Here is an 18,713-nt window from a genome sequence, read left to right as displayed (position 1 = left end):
TAGCCACATCTGTATATAAACAAGAAACATGAAAAACAGACTTTAACAGCAGGCACATGATAACTACCAGGAAAGACCAAAGATTTTATCATAGCCATAACTTCCATGTGTTGCCAGGGAAGTAATTCCTTTAACCAGAATACTGGACAAAGAAACATTCAAGTATCTCCTCAATTTCCTCTCTACAGTAAAATGGCATGATTTCAGAAAAATGTCTCCAATGATAAGATTTTCTATTTTTTTCAATTAAAAATAAACTACTTCATTCAAAACATCATAGATTCCTAATAATATATTCTAGAACTATTAATGTTTGGAGAAATAATTCCACAAATCATTGGTTTTACATTTTTAAATAAGATTAAAAGAGAAGAGATAAATAGAATAATTTCCAGTATTTTATGCAAAATCATAATAAAAAGTCCTATCCATGGTAAGATGCATGAATTCATACATAAAACCCTTTAAATTTGTTTTCTTTTGTTGTCGTAATCATCTACTCAAAATAAGAAGAGTAGGGAAAAAAAATGGAGGGGGAAGAGGGATAGGAGGAGAATAGCAATAGTACAGGAAGGGGCTACTTCTAATTACAATGAAAAACAACAGCTGACAGGTAAATTAAGAAATGAGTGAATTGTTGCCCAGTCAATCCTATAATACCCTCTTCCTATATTTAAACTCCATAGAAACAGAACTGGGACCTGTTTTGTTTACTCAAGCCACACTAAGATAATATTTAGGAAATAGCAAATATTTTAAAATAATACATTTTAGAGGTACAGATTAAGCTGGAAACCAAAACCTTTCATTAACAAATATACCTGTCAAATTCTCTAATCCATTCTCAGTTTCTAACAATAGCTAAAGTAAGACTGAAGGCAGCTAAAATTAAAACCTTATTGTTTCAATCAACATTTATTAAGCATTTCCTGAGTGCTAAACATGTGTCCATAAAGAGAAGTAAATAACAAATAGGAAGGCACTAGTCTTATGCCTACCGTTAGTTTCCAGTCTAGAGAACACACTAGAAGTGGCAAAATGTACAAAAATGAAGATAAAATTGAAATATACTAAGGATTCTTTATTTGCTCATCATACTTCTTAATTAAATCTCACCCTCTCACATTTCAGCAGGTAGGGTCTTTTAAGTACTTACATACTCAACTATTTTTTCATACTATATGCAAACCTTAGAAATGTCCAAAACATTAAAAAAAAAATAAACTAAAGGAATTATTTTCTAGATCATTAACCTTTGAATGCACTATTCTAATCTTTAGAATACACATATACACACATACATATTATACACATACCTATATTCTTATGCAGAAATAATCACGCATTTCTTATACAATAAAAAGGCAAAACTAATCTACCTTACAGTCTTGCCACAGTGATATTCTCTGATTCTGACTGCTTGACATTACACAACAACTTCTGCTTAAATTTTTCAAAGAATAGTCTGATTTATTGATCTATTTACTTTAGAGTTAGCATATAGCCTCTGACTAGGTTGAAATCCCTCCTGTCAAGCACCACAATTAACATAAACATACATAATACATTGCAGGTACATCTTTGTTAGGATTTTTTTTTTTAAAATAAGTCTGTCTCCTGCCATCCAATAATCTGACAAGTTTAAATATGCCCAGTTCATCAAAATACATTTACGGTGACTTTTAAGTTTTGCACACAATTATTTCTCAGAGGTACCAAAATTATCCCCATTCCAAAAGTCTAAAAATTAATTTACAGAAACACCTATGGGACTGTTGACAGATAAAATATAGGAACACCAATTAAGTGTGGATTTCAGACAAAAAAAACAAATTTTTTCATTTAAGTATAAGTATATCTGAAACTTAGCTTGGGTGTCTGTCCTGTGTTTTTATCTGCTAAATGTAGCACTACTAACCTATTGGCTCCTACAACACATTTCCAACAAAAGAACAAGCTAATTAGTTATATTTCTTACTATCTCAAACAAAAATCAGTAAATACATCAACAACACAAAATTCAGAGCGAAGCTCTGTTATATTAAGTTGATAGTTTCTGATCATGGATTTTTAAAACACCTCAAGTTTTTAAAAGTTTCCATGAGGGGAAAAAGGGGCTTTTTATATCTGCTGAGCCACGTACCACTCAGTAATAAATAAAAAAGTATTATGGAGACTGTATTTCTTCATGCATATCAATATTAGATATTCAACTTTTACCTTGAGAAATTGTTGAGGTATACCAGCTATTTAATTGAAGGCACCATGTAGAAAGTACTAAATAAAACTGACAGATTAATGACATCTGTTTAATCTATTTAGTAACATGCCCTGATGACATTCAGATAGATGAATTACCTTACAGGATTACTGGTCAAAGATACTCTAAGAGACTCTAGGCACATGATAAGTCTCTCATCTGTAGATCCCATTTTCAGCTCATGAATAAATTCCTGAGGTGAGATTTGTCGGCTATGCTTAAGACTTCCCTGTAAAACAAGTCAAAAAAAAAAAAAAATTTAATTCATGCTGCCTGAAGATTATCCATAAAATACATAGTAACAAAAACTAATTGTGCCACTCATTAATAGCTGCACACAATTACTATGATTACAATTATTTTGAGGCAGTGATTTCCACTCTGCCTATAAACCTATAAATTCATAATCTGTTATTTCCATTAAAATAGTAATACAACATCAAAAAGTATGCAAACTAAAATATACCCTGTTTTCTCGAAAATAAGACATCCTCCGAAAATAAGACCTACTTACAGGAAAGATAAGGCATCCCCTGAAAATAAGACCTAGTGCATCTTTGGGGGCACACCTTAAAATAACACACTGTCTTATTTTGGGGCAAACAGGTTAGAAGAAAGAACTTCTGTAAGTTGACCACCCAAGGGACTGTAACAAACTGGTCAACATAGGGAAGTGGTCAACATAAGGAAGTAGGCAGTGCATATCCTGTCTATGAAAATTAGGTCAATTTAAGGAGGTGATCCATCTAGGGAGGTGGTCAGTTATAGAGGTTCTGCTGTAATTGCTTTCTCAAAGCATCATGGAGGACAATTAAGTGTATTATTATAGGAAATATCTTAAAATATCTAGAAATATCTTAAAACACTTATATAATATAGGCACACATAAAATAAAAATCAAAATTCATATAAGAACTATCCTATTAAATCAGAACTCTGACCAACATGGAAAAAGCTACTAGACATTAATGTATTCAACTGCCACTAAATGCACAGTTTTAGGTACTGTAAACACAGGGATTAACAAAACCTAAGTCTAGAAAGAAAAAGACAGACAAAATAATAATTTTCAGTGCAGGTGAATTCTTATAACAGTACCAAGAGACCAAAAGAGGAACACTTAATGCAAAAGACCAGATCAGGGGTTTCTGAATGACAGGCAAAAATTTAAAAAGCGAGAGAAAAGAATTAGAAAAGCTTCACTTCCAGACCAAAACATAACATATATCTACACAAAACGAGAAAATTAAGAAAAAAAAAAAAACCTGCATACACAGGCACATGTGAATACATATACACACAACACTCACAAATGTAAGATAGAGGCCAGAAATGGAGTGATAGAGCACCACTATACAATTAGCTTTCCCAGGGGAGTTTTAGAAGGCTCATTCTAGTGCAATATAAAATATTAACTGAAAAAGTCCATTACTTATTCAACGAATACTAAATGCCTACGAAATAATAGGCACTATTCTAAATGCTGAGATTACAACAGCAACTAAAAGATGAAAATTCCTACCAATATGTAGCTTGATGCTGGTGGGGAGAGACAGATAATAAAATAATTAAAAAAGTATATTTCATTATAAATAATAAGCGCTATCGAGAAGAATAAAAGCAGAAAGGGGGAATAAGGAGCACAGCCTTTAAAGCATACAATTTTATATAGGATGTCAAAGAAAGCCTCACAGAGAAGAATTCAAATATCTCAAACAAGAGTGTTTGAATAAAGAGTCTGAAGGAGGTGAGACAGTTAATGCAGAATTCATTAATTCATATGCAGAATTCTAGAAAAAAGGTTGTGACAGAGACATTTCAAGGTTTACAGGACACTGAAAGAACTTGTACTTTTACTCTGAGATAGAAGGAGAGAGCCTACCGCAAAAATGTACATAGCCCAGGTGGGAAATGGTGAGAATGATGAACAATAAAGTTCTGAATAACTATTTAAATTAGACATCCCAATTAGGGCAGGAAAGGAATTGTACATGTCTAAAAGCAGATTAGCTGAGATGGCAAGAAAGCAGGTGTATTTTTTTCATTAATAAAAACTGCGATAGTTTTCATTAATTTGCTATAATGCTGTTTAAGAAAACTATCAATAATGCAAAAGAAATTAGCAGGCTATTTTTATTCACATCAATATCAAAATGTTAATTAAAGAAAAACTCAATGGCAAAATCTCGAGAATTAAAAATGATAAACAAAATAAAGTTGAAAAGAAGAATGGTAAGAACAATGATAAACATCCAATTATTTTTATCACAGTCACTGATATTAAAAAGAATATATTCAACTTGCATGTACATAGCACTTATCAATGGTAATTTAAAGCAAAAAAGACAACCTATTATTTGATCAACAGAGTAAATTTGGAAAATACAGCAAATCCATAGGAAAAAAGGTACCTTGAAATAACTACTATTAATCTGATATTTCTACATAAAACATTTTTTTCATAGATATGTAAATAATATTCTATATATACACTTATACTTAAATTCATATTTCACCTACAAATCATATAATACCTATTGTTCCATAGGCCACTTTAATTACTGAGCATTATTTTATGAACATATTCCAATTCTGTAAGTCTTAAAAAATATGACATTTTCCTGCCTACAGATTATTTACATAGAACTGCTTAATCAGTTTCTCACTCCTGAAAATGTAGTTTGCTTAAAACTTCTTCATATCACAAATTTGTCAAGTTTCCTGTGCAACCTGCCACGCCACTAGTTTTATAATGAAATACTGCAATGTGGATTAAACTAGATGATCTCTTATAGCTCATTCTAAATTTATTATGGATATAGTTATGATGCTGGTAGAATAAAAGTAAACCATAACTGAATAAACAGATTTTTTAAAATAATATAAGCCCTATGTAATAAATGCTTTTTAAACATAAGCATAATAAGCAATAAGTTCATTTGGATAAAAATGCAAGTGGTATTAAAAGATTAAAAAACAGAATCCCACTGTCCCACATGTTAGCCTTATTTCACAAAGGCAATGATTTGTAATTCCTTTAAGTTTTTTCTGACAGCTGCATACAGTTTAAATAATGTAACTACTGACATTTTTGAATTTCTAAATTTTAAATATTCCATTTAGATTTTATTATAAAAAATTAAGAACTTAATTATCTTAAAATTTTGGAATTTCTTCTGTCCCATACTCTGCATACAGCTGTAGGTAAATTCAATTGAACCAAAAGATGCCATTCCATGAAGTGAAAGCTAACTGAATCCACATTTTATGAGGTCCCCCAAGCAAAGTTCCTAAAGAGATGACTTCGAGCATCAAAAAATCTTAATCCTTTAGTTCACATTATGGCAATGTTTTAATGACATTGAATAAGAAACTATACAACAACTATTTTAAATTGCATATATATTTTACAGAGACCCTGTATATTCCCATTCATAAATTCATCCAGTTTCGATAATTTTTATGTTGTTCAAATTGAATGCTTTCCCCCTAAAATTTGGATCAAGAGATGTGTGCCTTACTCATTCCTATTCAATATTGTATCACAGGTCCCAGCTAATACACTTAGGCAAAAATAACAATAACAATAACCATAGAGATTAGAAAAAAGTAAAATTTCCGCTATTCTCAAATGACATGGTTATCTACATGAATTCAGAAAGGTCACAGAACAAAAACTTCAACATGTAAAAATAACGTGCATTTCTACATACATACTACCAGCAACTGGAACGTAAAATTTTAAAGTAGAACATTTTCAATAGCATCAAAAAAAAAAAAAGCAATTAGGAAAAATTTTAACAAAAGAAAGAGAATACCTATAGACCAAAGACTACAATGCATTTGTGGAGAGAAATTCAGAAGAACCTACAACAAAGACATTATACAAAGTTCATGGAACAGAAAAGTCAATTATTAGGAAACCCCTTAAGAATATATTTTCTAGACAGAGGGAGGAGACAAGATGGCTGGCTGAAGCCAGCTTTCCACACAGGCTCCCGTCTGGAAGGAGAGTTAAAGGACAAAAATTCAGCAAGTAACCTGGTGGATTTGAGATGCACTAAGAGAGAAGGTTGACGAACACACGTCAACCCGGCTGAGGCGAGCTGCGACCACAAGGACACAAACAAAAGTTACAAAATCCATCACCAAGCGGACGGGAGTCCCCTACCCCACGAGAATGGCTCAGAGTGCCCCACAAACGAGCAGAGTTCAAAGGTCCTCCCACTACACTCCACAGGAGAAAACTCCTAAAAACTGGACCTACCTCCCCTACTAGGGTGCCATAGCATCCTCCTGCCAGGCATAAAACTGCATAAACTGTATATAGTCTCTACCTGGAACTCTGAGCTCCCAGCGCTCCCCTTCACTCACACTGAGGGCTGGAGGCCAGTCCCGCTCGGTGGAGAGGGGACCACACCAGAGTGGCAGTTCCCTGAGGCACAGTGCGACAGCCATTTTTGGTGACAATACGGCCAGGCATAAAACTGTGTAAAGCTGTGTGTGTTCTCTGGCCGTAACCCCAGGCTCCCAGCGCTCCCCAAGATCCCCTCTGCTCTGGCTCCAAGGTCTGGAGGCCGTCGCCCAGGGGTCCAGACTCTTGGGCGATTGTCGAGGGGTGTAGACAGTGCTGGGCTGCAGCCGGTCAGTGCAGAATCTGGGGTACGGGAGCACAGAGAGGACGGTTGGCCGGAAGGCAGCTACACAGGAGCAGCGCTTCCCTGAGCCATAAAACAGCAGCCCTCTTTTGCTAGCAATACGGCTCACTACCCAATATTCTGAAGCCACACCCCCATTTCCCTGGGCAACGAGAGACTCTGAGTTTGCCTGAGGAAACTCCAATGTGCAAATAGGGGAAACTCCCAGGGCGGGGCTGACCCAGAGGTCAGGTTTACTAAACCTAAGACGCATCTGGCCCTCAGGGGATCGTAAGCCTATAGACAATAAAAGAGCAAAGACAAGCTGATTTGGAACTCAATTTAGCTTCTCTTCTGCAGGGGAACCGCAGAGTTCTTCTGTTCTATTCTATCAGTAACATTAATCAGGGGCGAGACTGGACCTGAGTGAAAACCCCCCAACCTTCACCAAGCACCCAAGGTTGTCAGGCCTCACCTCCTACTGCAGGACAGAGGCAGAGCGCAGCGGCCTGGCAGACTTCCTTGTGATTCAGGCAGGGGCAAACTCCTAGAGTACCGATTCACTACAGGCAACTGGGTCAGCCAACTGCAGAGCTATCAGTGACGGGGTGTGACACTGGTGGAAGGTGGGGAAGGAGGCAGTAACCTTCCCAGACTGATCTATTGGCTGGGTGGCTCCTCCTGACTCCACACAGCACTGGAGCAAGCCACACCAGAGTAGTCACCAGACCCCTGTGATCCAGTTCCAAGAGACCTCTTAAACTCTCTCACCCGAGACAGGTGCAGACTGAGACAACTGATTTGGACTTTTTGAACTGAACCAATTGCCAGAGGACAAATCAGGTGGTGCCCTGGGTGCACGGTGGTAGGAAGGTTTGGTTTCTCCTTTCCAATTGTTTGCCGGTGGGGGGTGGGGTGACTTAATTGCTGATATTTCTCCGTAGGTGAGACTTCAATCCAGAGTATCTGTTACACTACGATGGAACAGAAACCAGCTGAAAGCAAGACAGAACCACTTAGCCGCACCACACCAGACAGGGCCCCAGTTTCTCAGGCCACGACACTGTACAGGCCTTCAACAAAGCCCCAGGGGAAAAAATCAAAGGGAGTAAAACAACCAGGGGGTGGAATCAGTGGAAAAACTATGGTAACATGAATAACCAGAATAGATCAACCCACCCCCAGGAAAGATATGGCAGATGTAATTGAAGATCCTATTCATAAAAAACTGGCTGAGATGTCAGAAATCAAATTCAGAATTTGGATTGCAGAAAAGATTAACAAAGTGCAATTAGGAATTCGAGGAGAAATTCAAAAGTTGTCTCAATAATTTAATGAATTTAAAGACAAAAACCACCAAAGACTTAGACACACTGAAGCAAGAATTTGCAACTCTCAAAGATATGAAAAATACAGTAGAATCCCTCAGCAACAGAATGGAGCAAGCAGAAGAAAGGATTTCTGACATTGAAGATAAAGCCTTTGAACGGTCTCAAACTCTCAAAGAGGAAGAGAAATGTAGAGCAAAAATGGATCATTCTCTCAAAGAGCTCTGGGATAATTCGAAGAAGGCGAATATCCGAATCATTGGAGTTCCAAAAACAGATCAAGTGGCCTGCTGCGCACAGAAGCCCTTCTGCATGAAATTATGAAAGAGAATTTTCCGGACATGCCTAGAGATTCTGAAATTCAGATAGTGGACAGCTTCAGAACCCCAGCACGACTCAACCCCAATAAGGCATCCCCCAGGCATATCATAATTAACTTCACTAAAGTTAATATGAAGGAGAAAATCCTCAAAGCTGCCAGGAGAAAGAAAACCATTACCTTCACAGGAAAGAATATTAGAATGACTGCAGATCTCGCTGCTCAAACTTTTCAAGCCAGAAGAGGGTGGTCACGGGCTTTTAATCTTCTAAAGCAAAATATCTTTCAACCCCAGATCTTGTATCCAGCTAAATTGAGTTTCATTTATGATGGAAAAATTAAATACTTTAATGACATTCATATGTTGAAGAAATTTGCCATAACCAAACCAGCTCTTCAGGATATTCTCAGACCTATCTTCCATAATACCAACACAATCTTATACCACAAAAGTAAACTCACTCAGAAACTTCGGATCAACCTCCAATTTCCACACTAGCGAAATGGATTCTTGAAAAACTCAATACCCAAAACTTCACCAGACTTATCAATATTCTCCATTAATGTGAAAGGCTTAAACTGTCCTCTAAAGAGGCATAAGTTAGCTGACTGGATATAAAAACTCAGGCCAGATATCTGTTGCATACAAGAGTCACATCTTAACTTAAAAGACAAATACAGACTCAGGGTGAAAGGATGGTCGTCCATATTTCAGGCAAATGGTAATCAGGAAAAAGCAGGTGTTGCAATTTTGTTCCAGATACAATAGGCTTTAAACCAACAAAAGTAAGGAAGGACAAGAATGGTCACTTCATATTTGTTAAGGGTAATATTCAATATGATGAAATCTCAATTATTAATATCTATGCACCCAACCAGAATGCACCTCAATTTATAATAGAAACTCTAACAGACATGAGCAACTTGATTTCCTCCAGCTCCATAATAGTCAGAGATTTCAACACTCTTTGGCAGTATTGGATCGATCCTCCAACAAGAAGCTGAGCAAAGAAATCTTAGATTTAAACCTAACCATCCAACATTTGGATTTAGCAGACATCTACAGAACATTTCATCCCAACAAAACTGAATACACATACTTCTCCTCAGCCCACGGAACTTACTCCAAAATCCATCACATCTTAGGTCACAAGTCTAACCTCAGTAAATTTAGAGCAGTAGAAATCGTTCCATGCATCTTCTCGGACCACCAAGGAATAAAACTTGAGCTGAGTAACAACAGGAATCTGCATACTCATACAAAAACATGGAAGTTAAATAACCTTATGCTGAATGATAGCTGGGTCAGAGATGAGATTAAGAAAGAAATCGCCACTTTTTTGGAACTAAACAACAATAAAGACACGAACTATCAGAACCTCTGGGACACCGCAAAGGCAGTTCTAAGAGGGAAATTTATAGCACTGCAAGCCTTCCTCAAGAGAATGGAAAGAGAGGAAGTTAACAACTTAATGGGACATCTCAAGCAACTGGAAAAGGAAGAACATTCCAACCCCAAATCCAGTAGAAGAAAAGAAATAACCAAAATTAGAGCAGAATTAAATGAATTTGAAAACAACAGAATAATACAACACATCAATAAATCAAAAAGCTGGTTTTTTGGAAAAGGTCAATAAAATAGATAAACCTTTGGCCAACCTAATCAGGAAAAAAAGAGTAAAATCTCTAATCTCATCAATCAGAAACAACAAAGACAAAATAACTACAGACTCTTCTGAAATCCAAAAAAACCTTCATGAATATTACAAGAAACTTTATTCTCAGAAATACGAAAATCTGAAGGAAATTGACCGATACTTGGAAGCACGTCACCTTCCAAGACCTAGCCAGAATCAAGTGGAAATGTTGAACAGGCCCATATCAAGTTCGGAAATAGCATCAACCATACAAAACCTCCCTAAAAAGAAAAGCCTGGGACCAGATGGTTTCACGTCAGAATTCTACCAAACCTTTAAAGAGGAATTAGTACCAATATTACTCAACCTGTTCCAAAAGGAAGAAAAAGAAGGAAGACTACCTAACACGTTAAATGAAGCAAACATCACCCTGATCCCCAAACCAGGAAAAGACTCAACAAGAAAAGAAAATTATAGACCGATATCACTAATGAATATAGATGCAAAAATATTCAACAAGATCCTAACAAACAGAATCCAGCAACACATCAAATTATACATCATGACCAAGTCGGTTTTATCCCAGGGTCTCAAGGCTGGTTCAATATACATAAATCTATAAATGTCATCCAGCACATAAACAAATTAAAAAACAAAGACCATATGATTCTCTCAATCGATGCCGAAAAAGCTTTTGATAATATCCAGCATCCCTTCATGATCAGAACACTTAAGAATATCGGTATAGAAGGGACATTTCTTAAACTGATAGAGACCATCTACAGCAAACCCACAGCCAATGTCATATTGAATTGAGTTAAATTGGAATCATTTCCACTCAGCTCAGGAACCAGACAAGGCTGCCCATTGTCTCCTTTGCTTTTTAACATTGTAATGGAAGTTTTAGCCACCGCAATTAGGGAAGAAAAGGTGATTATGGGTATCCATATAGGGTCAGAAAAGATCAAACTTTCGCTCTTCACAGATGATATGATAGTATATCTGGAAAACACTAGGGACTTGACTACAAAACTCTTAGAAGTGATCAAGGAATAAAGCAACATCTCAGGTTACAAAATCAACATTGATAAATCGGTAGCCTTTATATATACCAACAGTAGTCAAGTTAAGAAAACAGTTAAGGACTCTATCCCATTCACAGTAGTGCCAAAGAAGATGAAGTATTTGGGAATTTATCTAACAAAGGATGTGAAAGATCTCTATAAAGAGAACTATGAAACTCTAAGAGAAGAAATAGCTGAAAATATTAACAAATGGAAAAACATACCATGCTCATAGCTGGGAAGAATCAACATTGTTAAAATGTCCATACTACCCAAAGCAATAATTTCAACGCAATCCCCATTAAAGCTCCACTGTCATACTTTAATGATCTCAAGAAAACAATACTTTGGTTTATATGGAATCAGAAAAAACCTCGGATAGCCAAGACATTACTCAGAAATAAAAACAAAGCAGGAGGAATTGCGCTACCAGACCTCAGACTATACTACAAATCGACAGTGATCAAAACAGCATGGTATTGGCACAAAAATAGAGAAGTAGATATCTGGAACAGAATAGAGAATCAAGAGATGAATCCAGCTACTTACCGTTATTTAATTTTTGACAAGCCAATTAAAAACCTTTAGTGGGGAAAAGAGTCCCTATTTAACAAATGGTGCTGGGTGAAGTGACTGGCAACTTGCAGAAAACTAAAACTGGACCCACACCTTTCACCATTAACTAAGACAGACTCTCACTGGATTAAAGATTTAAACCTAAGACATGAAACTATAAAAATACTAAAGGAGAGTGCAGGGGAAACTCTTGAAGAAATCAGTCTGGGTGAGTATTTTATGAGGAGGACCCCACGGGCAATTGAAGCAGCTTCAAAAATACACTACTGGGACTTGATCAAACTAAAAAGCTTCTGCACAGCGAAGAACACAGTAAGTAAAGGAAGCAAACAGCCCTCAGAATGGGAGAAGATATTTGCAGGTTATGTCTCCAACAAAGGTTTAATAACCAGAATCCACAGAGAACTCAAACGCATTAGCAAGAAAAGAACAAGGGATCCCATCGCAGGCTGGGCAAAGGACTTGAAGAGAAACTTCTCTGAAGAAGACAGGCGCACAGCCTTCAGACATATGAAGAAATGCTCATCATCTTTAATCATCAGAGAAATGCAAATCAAAACTACTTTGAGATATCATCTAACTCCAGTGAGACTAGCCTATATCACAAAATCCCAAGACCAGAGATGTTGGCGTGGATGTGGAGAACAGGGAACACTTTTGCACTGCTGGTGGGAATGCAAATTATTACCTTCATTTTGGAAAGATATATGGAGAGCATTTAGAGATTTAAAAATAGAACTGCCATTCAATCCTGTAATTCCTCTACTGGGCATATACCCAGAAGACCAAAAATCACATCATAACAAAGATATTTGTACCAGAATGTTTATTGCAGCCCAATTCATAATTGCTAGTCATGGAAAATGCCCAAGTGCCCACCGATCCACGAATGGATTAATAAATTGTGGTATATGTACACTATGGAATATTATGCAGCCTTAAAGAAAGATGGAGACTTTACCTCTTTCATGTTTACATGGACGGAGCTGGAACATAATCTTCTTAGTAAAGTATCTGAAGAATGGAAGAAAAAGTACCCAGTGTACTCAGCCCTACTATGAAACTAATTTAGGGTTTTCACATGAAAGCTACAACCCAGTTACAACCTAAGAATAGGGGAAGGGGGAAAGGGAGGGGAGGGAGGGGGGAGGTGGGTAGAGGGAAGGGGATTGGTGGGATTACACCAGCGGTACATCTTACAAGGGTATATGTGAAACTTGGTAAAAGGTCTATGAAGCTAGTGAATGATGCCCCGTGATTATATCAATGTACACAGCTATGATTTAATAAAAAATAAAAATAAAAAAAGATCCTAAAAATAAAAAAATAAGAAAAAGAATGTATTTTCTAAAAAACAATCTATAGATTCTATATGATTACTGTCAAAATCCCAGCAAGTGTTTCTGCCAAAGTTGAGAGGAAAAGAAGGAAATCTAAAACAATAAAAACAATTTTGAAAAAGATCAAAGTTGGAAAGATTATAATATCTCATTTTCAGATTTGCTATAAAAGCTACAGTAATCAAATTAGAATGGTATATACATCAAAGGGATAGAATGGTATATGCATCAAAGGGATAGAATAGAGAATGCAGAAATATACTTGCACCTATATGGTCAATGATTTTCAAAAAAGGTAACAGTGCAATTCAGTGGGTGAAGTAGAATCTCTTCAACAAATAACGCTGGAACAAATGGACATCCATGTGACAGAAAGTGAACCTAGATCTTAGACCCAAATGTAAAAGCAAAAACTAAGAAATGACTAGAAGGATGGGAAAAGTCTTCACTGCCTTAGGGAAGGCAAAGATTAATTAGATCCCTATCTAAGTAAGTAAAAAAGTACTAACTCTTAAATTATTAATAAATGGACTTCATCAGAATTTATATCTTCTACTTTTCAAAAGGCTTTTTTATTAAGTTAGTTTCATTTACAAAATAAAAGGTAAGCTACAGACTAGGAGAAAATATTTGCAATATTTCAATATTTGCAAAAATATTAGTCTTTGTTCAAGCTAAATTAGCCTGTTACTATTTCATGGATGCTGACAGAAAACACAAGACTCCTAGGTTAGAGACAAAGAACTTTATTATGCATACGTTGGTTCTCCAACCCACCAAGTCTCATGGAGACAAACAGGATTCATGATAGATGCCTGAATATGCAATGGATTCCATTATAGGAAACACTGACCTGGGGGGCGGGGGGGATTTACCATTTTTACAGTCAATAATAACAAATCTATACATTGGCCAGTAGGAGACATACCCTCACCTCTCAAAGTTACTCAATACAAACAAAACCCTGAGAAATGGGTGGGGTAAAGAGCAGTCAAGCCTTCCATTCTTGGCATATCCATCAAAAAGATGCAGGAAAACTCAGGATCCATGCAGACTACTTCTCCCAAGGATAAATTATTTCATAAGGAACATGTTATTCAGAATATTTAAAGATCTCCTACAATTCAATAGTAATTAATAAGAAATTACAAATAGATAAAAGACTTCACAAAGTACGATGTATGAATGGCCAACAATCATATGAGGACATATTCAAGATCACCAGTCATCAGGGAAATGCAAATTAAAACCACAAATGAGGTGACACTGCACCCTTAGAGTGATGAGAATGTGAAACACCTGGGATTCCCCTACCCTACAGAGGGAGGTATAAAATGGCATGGTCACTTTGGGAAAGAGATTGACAGTTTAAATTAAATACATACTAACCAAATGACCTAGCAATTGGGCAACTATGAGTTAAGAAAGAGAAAAAAAGAAAAAGTATATATTCATACACTATTCAGAACACCTTTATCCATATTAGCTAAAAGTAGGACTCACCCAAGTACTCATCAACAAATTGTAGAATATCCACACAATGGACCAGTGAACAGCAATAAAGAGAATTCACTACTGACAACACAACAAAATACATGAATCCAAAATATCACGCTGGTTAAAGAAGACAATTAAAAAAGTAATATAGTAGATGATTCCATTTATAGGAAAGACCAAGCCCAACCGGTCAATCTTTTTTCTGGGGCAATTATAGTTCGGCCATAGAAGCAGAGATGTTAAATTTTTGGTGTGTTTGGCTAGACAATAGGGAAAAGGGATAACATTTTAAATGGGACAGCAAGAAAATCTTACCAATAAACACTAGGAAAAACAAACTAAACCCACTGGCTAAAAACAATTCATTATTTTGGCCATGTTGGGGGTCAGGGGTCCCATCCTGAACCATGCTGTCCTTGTTCGATCAACTGCCTGATCTAGAAAGTTCAACTAAGGCTCAGCAGTAATTGAAAGTAAAAATGAATAGAAACTAGAAATAAAACTGGAGCAGTGCAGGCAACGTTAATAGAGAGCAAAAGTAACCTGCACAAGTTTTTGTGTTACAAAGAGAGATATTATTTTGGAAGAACAAAGACAAAGTTTAGAGTATTCCAAAGAGAGTTGGAAGTGGTTTCCCTCTAAAGAAGGAAGTGAGAGAGAGAGAGAAACCAATATGCAAAGGCTTGCAGGGATATAAATACCCTCTCTGTTTGAAATTGGTTGCAAGTCTTTCATTGGTCTCTCTGTGGCTGCAGGCATTATTGCCTTTTTCTAGTGGTTACTGGTTACCTAGGTTACCTCAGACCTACAGATTTCCTGGTTCCTCAGGCCAGGTTTTCCTTCAGCCTGCTCCCCCAACCCCCTAAATGCCTTTCTTAATGTTCGTTCTCAGGCCATATTAAATTTTTGCAGTGTGAACAGTTTATTGCTTCAAGGTTTCTCCATTCCTGAGAATCCTGCCTCCATCTCTAGATGAGTACCACCATCTATGGATTTGTATTTCATAGCACTTGGTACTCTGTATTAAAATAACTTTAATTACTATTTACTACCTAAAGGCTATATCAAACACTTACTGTATTTGAGACACTGTTTACGCGATACGGATATACGCACAAAATAAAAGATGACTCCATACAAAACTTAAATGGGAAAGATAGAACAAAGTGATAGGGGCAGAACCTACTTAACAGTCACAAATCTGAACAAATTACACTTTTTTTTTTTTTTTTTTAATGGAGACAGTCTCACTTTGTTGCCCTCAGCAGAGTGCCATGGCAACATAGCTCACAGCAACCTCAAACTCTTGGGCTTAAGCAATCCCCTTCCCTCTGCCTCCCAGTAGCTGGGACTACAGGCACCTGCCACAAAGCCTGGCTATTTTTCAGAGACGGGGGTCTCTCTCTTGCTCAGGCTGTTCTCAAACTCATAAGCGCAAGCAATCCACCTGCCTCAGCCTCTCAGAGTGCTAGGATTACAGGAGTGACCCATCACACCCAGCTAAATTACATCTTTTTAAGAAAATAATATTTGTGCATAGACCAGAAAGAAGAGGAGACACAGGAAACTTAGAGAGGAGAATTTCAAGCAAATAGAAAGGCAAATACAAAGCCCTGAGGCAGGAACAAAATTGGACTCTTCAAAGGACAGCAAGTAGACTCACCTAACTCCCAAAGAGCATGACAGTTAGAGACGACAATGCCAGACAAAACAAACAGGCAGGAGGTTAATCCTGGAGCCTGAGTATCAAAAGTTTTTCTATGACTCTTGGGCTAAGAATCATTTTTTACATTTTAAAACCTTGTAAGAAAGAAAAGGAAGAAAATGAGGGAGGGAAGCAGAAGTGCAAACAGCATCAACTGAGGCTGTATGTGACAAAGCTTAACCATGTGACCATTTACCAAAAAGCTTGCCAGCCCCATTTCAGTCTTATACATGTAAACCATAGTAAGGACTTCAGGCTTTCTTCTGAGTGGCCTAGATTTAAGTATTGAAGAATTCCGAGCATAGAAAGCATAAGATCTAATAAACATTTTTAAAGATCATTGTAACTATGAAGGAGAGCAGTTAGAAGTCTCTCACATTGTCTGGTCAAAGTTTGATTGTAGGCAAAGTGCAGTGGCTCATTCCTATAATCCCAGCACTTTGGGAGGCTGAGGCAGGAAGAAGCCTTGAGCCCAAGAGTTTAGACTAGACTAGCCTGGACAACAAAGCAAAGACCCCTATCTCTACCCAAAAAAAGAGAGAGAGAGAGAGTTAACAGCAGCCTGGCATAAAACATTGGTGATGATAGTTTTCTCAATATGAAAGCATAATTTGAATATAGAGCAAACAGGACTTGTTGATAGCTTGGAGGTAAGGTGTGAAAGAAGTTAAATTCAAAGGCGATATCCAGGTTTCTGTTCTCAACATGCAAATGAGTGGTACTGTCATCTACTGATCTCTGTAAATCCCGGTAAGAGAGCTTTAATGGTAGATTGGGATAAGCCTGGTGGCAAGTTCAAGAAGGAAAACAAAAAGAAAAATGAACAACACTTTTGTGTAGGGAAGAAAACCAAAGTATTTCAACCCAAATATACCTCCTCAACATAGTTCAAGATGGCTGTTCAGAAGAGCTAGAAATATAATAGCTGACAAACAGGCTTTTGTTGGGGGTAATTTGCATCTGCCCAGAAACTCTGCATTAATGTAGCCAGGCTTTGTCAGAGGGCTTTCCCCTGACAGATCTAGGAAACATTAACTGAAAGTCTGACTGACATCTTGAAGTTCTGAAAGAAACATTAACCATCTATGCGCTGCTGCTGCTACCTGTGAGATTTCATCTACATAACAGGACCACATTTGCTAGCCAGGCCTCCTCTACTCTCCATCCCATAACCGGTCTTGCCATCATAACCTGACTTACCTTACCTAACCTGTTTTGACCACGCTCTGAGCCCCTATTCTTTATGTAACCTCAAGATGGTATATGAGAACCTGTACGCCCTCCCCAAACTGGCTAATAAATTTATAGGCCTTTACCCTTATCACTCTGTGTTTTGTCAGTTGATTTTTCAGAGAACCATCACAGGGCAAAGGGGAAGTTTTCCCTTGGTCCATACAGTGGACTTTCTATACAAGGGAACAAAGATCTGGAGCAGTATCTAGAGACTCAGATCCTGAGGTGTGATTTTTCTGGAAGGTGGATGTAAAAAACCATGGTAATGCTTGCACGCTGGTGAGAACGGCCAAGCAAAGGAAAAAAACTGATGATGCAAGGAGGAGGGATAGAGGCAGGACAAGAAACATACACACGAACCAAAAACATCCCAGGTGATGATAGAGGACATGTCCTACTCTACAAGAGGAGCAAATGACCTTACATATTGTAGGGAAAGTTTATTACTATAAAAAGAGCAAAAGCAGAGTTTAAGGGAACAGATTCTAGTAGATTCTTAGATCTGGTGAGTTAGGAAGTGAAGCATGGCAGTTCTGTTTTATTACATCAACATTCTCAGTGAAAGCAGCAGCAATATAATCAGCTAAAAATGAGGACACAGAGCTGAAGGTAGAGAATTATTAACAAAGGCTGTGTGGTAGGATATAAGAGTACTATGAAGGGCTTACTTGGGAACTATGGTCTTTCAGAAAAGACTGCTGCATATTGTGCTGAGACAGATGCAGAGGAGGTGAGCAATTTAGCTTAACAAAGGGCAAAATTAATATGGATAGAGAGGAAAATCAACTGATAGTTTGTGTAAGAGAGTAAGAACTCTGGGTCTTAGGTAGATAGGAGAGAAGAAAAGGCATGGCAGAAACAAGTTGGTGATGAACATAAATGAAAAATGAAAACTCTTGAGATGTCAGCCTAGGCAAAGATTTTGTGATGAAGACTTCAGCAGCAACCACAACAACAAAAATAAATAAATAGGACTTAATTAAACTGAAAAGCTTTTGCATAGCAAAAGACAAAACAATTAAAGCAAATAGACAACCTTCAAAATGGGAAAAGACATTTGCATGTTCTGCATCTGACAAAAGCTTGATAACTAGGATCTATGGAGTATTCAAGTTAA

At 37.1% G+C, this 18,713-nt stretch overlaps 1 protein-coding gene across 1 annotated transcript in view; it reads right to left on the bottom strand.

Annotated features, from left to right (window-relative positions):
• The window catches only part of DIAPH3 (diaphanous related formin 3), a 578,378-nt gene that overhangs the window by 429,856 nt on the left and 129,809 nt on the right, over positions 1-18,713 (bottom strand). The window contains exon 5 of the mRNA XM_053563890.1: positions 2,359-2,489. Within this exon, the coding sequence (XP_053419865.1) occupies positions 2,359-2,489 (131 nt within the window). The remainder of the gene's footprint in view (positions 1-2,358; positions 2,490-18,713) is intronic.

The sequence above is a fragment of the Nycticebus coucang genome, chromosome 15, assembly GCF_027406575.1.
Source record: "Nycticebus coucang isolate mNycCou1 chromosome 15, mNycCou1.pri, whole genome shotgun sequence".
Taxonomy (NCBI): domain Eukaryota; kingdom Metazoa; phylum Chordata; class Mammalia; order Primates; family Lorisidae; genus Nycticebus; species Nycticebus coucang.
Note: the sequence above shows the minus strand (reverse complement) of the source record. Positions and strands in the feature narration are given on the sequence as shown.